We start from the raw sequence: 7,500 nt of genomic DNA, 5'->3' as shown, positions 1-7,500 counted from the left end.
AATATATTTATAATTTTATTTGAAATTTACTTTTATTTTGTGCTATAAAAATTTGATTTAATTTGAGCAAGTTTGAATGCTACTAAACATATTAATTTAATTTTTTTTATTTAAGTTTATTAATGAATAATTTTTTTTGCGCAATTTTATTCCAACTTTGAATGCTGCTATACATACGCTGGTGCTTGCAACGCCAAGGTCATGGGTTCAATTCCCAGGGAAAGCAAGAACTGATAATAATGTAAATGTGTAGCTTGAAATGCAATGTAAGTCACTTTGGATAAAAGCGTCTGCTAAATGTAAATATATATATACATTTTATTTTTTGTTAACCGTTTTAACCGTTAACCGTATGCAGGCTATTTATTTATTGATTTATTAGAATTGCTCAAATGAAATAATTGCTTGTCTCAGACTGTGAGAGGCGTGGGTGTGTGAGCGCAGCATTAATCATCGGTTCTTGATGCGGATGGTGTTTGCTAGCGTGCTAGCGTGTTAGCGTGCGGCACTCAATCAGATTACGGTGTGCAGTGCTGTTGTATAAGGCAGTGACTCAGCAGCTCTGGGATTATGAGCACTTCCTAATAATATCCAGAGTGACTCAGTGTGTGTAGGTGTGGGTGTTTGAGTGTGTGTGTGTGTGTGTGTTTGGGCGGTCCGGCTCAGAGACGGTCATGAGATGCAGGCCTCAGGACACACCGGCACAAAGCTTGTTTTTCTGAAACATCTCAGACTTCTTGATGTTTTCACAGCGTCTCTGAGTTAAACTTCAGTAGCAAACCACAGGATTCCTTCCTGAGAGTCAATTCAAAGCTCTGAGATTCATCTGCGTTAGAACTCATTTTTGTGAATTAAAATGTTTTTTTTCCCTCTAGTTTTGCGACCAATCTGGTGGGAATTCTGTTTTGTTGGAAAATCTGTTGAATGAAATAATAACGGCTACCGTATCGGCACTGACCGATATATTTTCAGTTTTAATGTTATCGCTATTATTATTATTATTTCCTTCAGCTGAGACGCTTCATGTCTTCACTGTTCATCATGATGGTTTTGAATTGCTTGAAAAATTATTGAAAATCACTTTAAAAAGGAAAATACAGTTCCAGCGTCTGCAAGTCTGTCATATCGGCTACAGAAAATCATGATGAGAACATTATAATTGTGTGTTTGGGTCGTGGCTTTTAATGGTGAGGCTTTTGTTTTTGCAATCAGGCTCTCAAATATTATTAAAAAATTTGGATTTAGATTTATCGGCCAATATATCGGTTATCGGCTTTCAAGTTTAAAGAATTATCGGTTATCGGTACCGGCCAAAATGTTCATATCAGTGCATCCCTAATTAAAATAAATTAAAATAAATGTTTTTTGAAACCCGCTGATTGCAATATTTTGTGTGTGTGTGTCAAGCGTGTGTTTCTCTCTGTGTCGCAGGTCAGCTCCGGTGCATCTCGTTCCCGCGGCACGACGAGGATTATCTGCAGAATGTCGTCGGTTGCGCCCCGTATATTCTCATCCTGGGTCAGGACTGTTCGGCCCGATACCAGCTCCTGAACTGCATGCTGGGAGAGAGGCTCCTCCCCCTGGGCTCGGATGTGGGCGGGGCCTGTGGAGTGGAGGGCGGGGCCTGCAGGAGGAGGAAGTTGTGTTTCACGCACGGCCGTCAGACGCGGTTGAGTTTAGCGTTACCGGGACAGTATGAGCTAGTGCATCAGCTAGCGGCTCACTGTGGCCGCTGGGATACGGTTCCCTGCGAGGACCTGGAGATCCAGGAGTGCGAAGATCCCGCGCAGCGATTGGCCGAGCTGGAGATCACGCTTCATCACGCACTTCTGCAGGTCAGGGGTTATTGCAGTCCTCATGTTTCTCTCAATTAGTGTTGAGTATCGTTTGAATTTTAACGATTCCGATGCCGATTTCGATTCTGCTTATCGATCCCTAATTTTGATTCCAATAAGGTTACATACTTAGATATTAGATATCATTCACATTTAGTCTAATTTAATTGTCTCTGAATATCATGAACAGAAATCATCAGGCTAAAGAACACTTACACAAGGAGCGTTTGCCTGTAGTTTAAAAACACCAGAGAAGAACAACTAGCCCAACTAGGCTAATATAAACTTCAGGCATTATTAAAGACAATAAACACTCAGTAATTAAAAAAGAACAAAAAAAAAATTAACAAATCGCAACTAATAGACACAACTGAACAAAGATACGGTTGAAATAAACAGAGTTTTAAGATTTTCAGGTTCAGAAACTGGAATCAAATGTAAAATAACACTGTACTTTATAAATCAAATTTACATTACAAATATAGTTACAAAAGTTATTCAGTGAAGAACGAGTGAATTTTCTCTTTGTCTTTGTTGGTTGATTAGTTTTATTTATTATAACTTTAAGAGGTGCCCAATAGAAAACAGAGTCGTCTCGCGCTCGAATTGTTAAAAGTTTAGGAATGCTCACAAAGGAATCGATGACAAGAATCCGATTCCTGACCTCAAGTATTCGATTCCCAACCTCTACTCTCAATCACATCAAATATGACTTTATTTGTTGAGATAAATTATAGGAATAGTGTAAACATCAATCAGCTTCTCATTCTCTGGTGTTTATGTAAGCCTGCTCTGTGGATCTGGTGCACTTCACATGACCACAGATGGAAAAAAGCCCAACAGTTGTTGCTATGGTGATGTGTGTCTCCATCGTTACGGGAAAACTGGATTCCTTTCTTTTACAAGCTTGTTTGTTTTCATGAGTTCTCAGTTTTTGGACAGGTTCAGATCTCTCTCAAATCAGAGCAGTTGCAAATCAGACTTGTAAAAACTTTAAAAGTGCATCTGTCCATCATAAAAGTGCATCTATCCATCATAAAAGTGCATCTATCCATCATAAAAGTGCATCTGTCCATCATAAAAGTGCATCTATCCATCATAAAAGTGCATCCGTCCATAATAAAAGTGCATCTGTCCATCATAAAAGTGCATCTGTCCATCATAAGTGCATCCGTCCATCATAAAAGTGCATCCGTCCGTCATAAAAGTGCATCTCTCCATCATAAAAGTGCATCTATCCATGATAAAAGTGCATCTATCCATGATAAAAGTGCATCTATCCATCATACAAGTGCATCTATCCATCATAAAAGTGCATCTGTCCGTCATAAAAGTGCATCCGTCCGCATCCGTCCATCATAAAAGTGCATCCGTCCATCATAAAAGTGCATCTATCCATCATAAAAGTGCATCTATCCATCATAAAAGTGCATCCGTCCATAATAAAAGTGCATCTGTCCATCATAAAAGTGCATCTGTCCATCATACAAGTGCATCTATCCATCATAAAAGTGCATCCGTCCATCATAAAAGTGCATTTGTCCGTCATAAAAGTGCATCCGTCACCATCCGTCCATCATAAAAGTGCATCCGTCCATCATAAGTGCATCCGTCCATCATAAGTGCATCCGTCCATCATAAAAGTGCATCCGTCCATCATAAAAGTGCATCCGTCCATCATAAGTGCATCCGTCCATCATAAGTGCATCCGTCCATCATAAGTGCATCTATCCATCATACAAGTGCATCTATCCATCATAAAAGTGCATCTGTCTATCATAAAAGTGCATCTGTCCATCATAAAAGTGCATATATCCATCATAAAAGTGCATCTATCATAAAAGTGCATCTGTCCATCATAAAAGTGCATTTATCCATCATAAAAGTGCATCTGTCTATCATAAAAGTGCATCTGTCCATCATAAAAGTGCATATATCCATCATAAAAGTGCATATATCCATCATAAAAGTGCATCTATCATAAAAGTGCATCTGTCCATCATAAAAGTGCATCTATCCATCATAAAAGTGCATCTATCTATCCATCCATCATAAAAGTGCATCTGTCCATCATAAAAGTGCATCTGTCCATCATAAAAGTGCATCCATCCATCATAAAAGTGCATCTGTCCATCATAAAAGTGCATCTCTCCATCATAAAAGTGCATATATCCATCATAAAAGTGCATCTGTCCATCATAAAAGTGCATCTATCTATCATAAAAGTGCATCTGTCCATCATAAAAGTGCATATATCCATCATAAAAGTGCATATATCCATCATAAAAGTGCATCTGTCCATCATAAAAGTGCATCTATCCATCATAAAAGTGCATCTGTCCATCATAAAAGTGCATCTGTCCATCATAAAAGTGCATCTGTCCATCATAAAAGTGCACCCATCCATCATAAAAGTGCATCTGTCCATCATAAAAGTGCATCTATCCATGATAAAAGTGCGTCTGTCCATCATAAAAGTGCATCCATCCATCATAAAAGTGCATCTATCTATCATAAAAGTGCATCTATCATCATAAAAGTGCATCTGTCCATCATAAAAGTGCATCTGTCCATCATAAAAGTGCATATATCCATCATAAAAGTGCATATATCCATCATAAAAGTGCATCTATCATAAAAGTGCATCTGTCCATCATAAAAGTGCATCTGTCCATCATAAAAGTGCATCTATCTATCCATCTATCATAAAAGTGCATCTATCCATCATAAAAGTGCATCTGTCCATCATAAAAGTGCATCTGTCCATCATAAAAGTGCATCTGTCCATCATAAAAGTGCATCCATCCATCATAAAAGTGCATCTATCTATCATAAAAGTGCATACATCATCATAAAAGTGCGTCTGTCCATCATAAAAGTGCATCCATCCATCATAAAAGTGCATCCATCCATCATAAAAGTGCATCTATCTATCATCTATCATAAAAGTGCATCTATCCATCATAAAAGTGCATCTGTCCATCATAAAAGTGCATCTGTCCATCATAAAAGTGCATCTGTCCATCATAAAAGTGCATCCATCCATCATAAAAGTGCATCTATCTATCATAAAAGTGCATACATCATCATAAAAGTGCGTCTGTCCATCATAAAAGTGCATCCATCCATCATAAAAGTGCATCCATCCATCATAAAAGTGCATCCATCCATCATAAAAGTGCATCTATCTATCATAAAAATGCATCTATCATCATAAAAGTGCATCCGTCCATCATAAAAGTGCATCTGTCCATCATAAAAGTCCATCCGTCCATCATAAAAGTCCATCCGTCCATCATAAAAGTGCATCCATCCATCATAAAAGTGCATCTATCTATCATAAAAGTGCATACATCATCATAAAAGTGCGTCTGTCCATCATAAAAGTGCATCCATCCATCATAAAAGTGCATCCATCCATCATAAAAGTGCATCCATCCATCATAAAAGTGCATCTATCCATCATAAAAGTGCATCTATCATCATAAAAGTGCATCCGTCCATCATAAAAGTGCATCTGTCCATCATAAAAGTGCATCCGTCCATCATAAAAGTCCATCCATCCATCATAAAAGTGCATCTATCCATCATAAAAGTGCATCTATCCATCATAAAAGTGAATCTATCATCATAAAAGTGCATCCGTCCATCATAAAAGTGCATCTGTCCATCATAAAAGTCCATCCGTCCATCATAAAAGTGCATCTATCCATCATAAAAGTGCATCTATCTATCATAAAAGTGCATCTATCCTCATAAAAGTGCATCCGTCCATCATAAAAGTGCATCTGTCCATCATAAAAGTCCATCCATCCATCATAAAAGTGCATCTATCCATCATAAAAGTGCATCTATCCATCATAAAAGTGCATCTATCCATCATAAAAGTGTATCTATCCATCATAAAAGTCCATCCATCCATCATAAAAGTGCATCTATCCATCATAAAAGTGCATCTATCCATCATAAAAGTGCATCTATCCATCATAAAAGTGTATCTATCCATCATAAAAGTCCATCCATCCATCCATCATAAAAGTGCGTCTGTCCATCATAAAAGTGCATCCATCATAAAAGTGCATCTGTCCATCATAAAAGTCCATCCATCCATCATAAAAGTGCATCTATCCATCATAAAAGTGCATCTATCCATCATAAAAGTGCATCTATCCATCATAAAAGTGTATCTATCCATCATAAAAGTGCATCTGTCCATCATAAAAGTGCATCCATCATAAAAGTGCATCTGTCCATTAGGGATGCAACGGTACACGGTAAAATCCCGGACCGTTCGGTCAGCCCTGCACGGGACAATCTACCCTCGTGTCCCGCGGTACTTCGGTTTTGCCATTGAGTTCGCGCTGATCCTTTTAGTTTTTGCTCTAGGCGCCGTTCACATATCGCGCCTAAAAACGCGTAGAAAACGCTAGGCGCGCCGCGTTCTCCTTTTTCCAAAGCGCTAGGGCGGTTGCGCTCCGGAGGCGTCTGTCGTTGCTAAAGCAACCGCGCTATGGTTGGTTCTTGTCACGTGACCTACGGTGCGCTTGCGGCATTCTGAAAAGTTGAGAATTTTCTGCTGGGGACATCGTTAGTGCCAACCGGTCTCGCCTTGCACCAGACAGTGTTGATAGACTCATCTTTTTGCACAAGAATCTCTCAATAGTGGATGAGTAAATAACATTGCACTTTGTATCCTGAATGCAGTATTTGTTTATTATATTATTTTGCTCTGCTTTTTTAGCACAAGCTAATTTATGTTTGTTAAAGGTAAAAGTGCACTTTTTCTTTCACATTGATCACTTCATATACCAGTTATCAAGGTTTGGAATTGGGATCCACTTGAATATTTTGAAGTGTGTTTGTTTACATTTTGTATTTCATATAAGTGATAGTTGAAGAGGTTGTATTACTTAGTGTTGTTCAGTACAGACTAGAGTGTTAATTTATTCCATACATTGATGTTCTTCCTACTGTGACATTCTGTTTATGCTCATAAGAAAAATAAAACATATTTTTGGGATGAAATAGCAGTCTCTTTCTGCACAAAACATGTACCGAAACCGAACCGAGACCGTGGCCCAAAAACCGAGGTACGGACCGTACCGTGGGCTATCTGTACCGTTGCACCCCTACTGTCCATCATTAAAGTGCATCTGTCCATTATAAAAGTGCATCTGTCCATCATAAAAGTGCATCTGTCCATCATAAAAGTGCATCTGTCCATCATAAAAGTGCATCTATCCATCATAAAAGCGCATCTATCCATCATAAAAGTGCATCTATCCATCATAAAAGTGCATCTGTCCATCATAAAAGTGCATCTATCCATCATAAAAGTGCATCTATCCATCATAAAAGTGCATCTGTCCATCATAAAAGTGCATCTATCCATCATAAAAGTGCATCTGTCCATTATAAAAGTGCATCTATCCATCATAAAAGTGCATCTGTCCATCATAAAAGTGCATCCATCCATCATAAAAGTGCATCTATCCATCATAAAAGTGCATCTGTCCATCATAAAAGTGCATCTATCCATCATAAATTGCATCTGTCCATTATAAAAGTGCATCTATCCATCATAAAAGTGCTCCGGGAGGTTAATAAAGGCCTTTTGAAGTGAAGCGATGCGTTCATGTAAGAAAAATATCCATATTTAAAACTT

General features: G+C 38.3%; 1 protein-coding gene across 2 annotated transcripts in view; it reads left to right on the top strand.

The window, feature by feature from the left end:
- The window catches only part of dstyk (dual serine/threonine and tyrosine protein kinase), a 44,019-nt gene that overhangs the window by 12,038 nt on the left and 24,481 nt on the right, over positions 1–7,500 (top strand). For both annotated transcript variants that reach the window (XM_081383963.1, XM_081383964.1), the window contains exon 2: positions 1,432–1,835. In XM_081383963.1, coding sequence (XP_081240089.1) covers positions 1,432–1,835 — 404 coding nt within the window. The remainder of the gene's footprint in view (positions 1–1,431; positions 1,836–7,500) is intronic.

Source organism: Scardinius erythrophthalmus (genome assembly GCF_964197995.2).
Source record: "Scardinius erythrophthalmus genome assembly, chromosome: 14".
Taxonomy (NCBI): domain Eukaryota; kingdom Metazoa; phylum Chordata; class Actinopteri; order Cypriniformes; family Leuciscidae; genus Scardinius; species Scardinius erythrophthalmus.
This window is presented reverse-complemented; position numbering and strand designations above follow the sequence as displayed.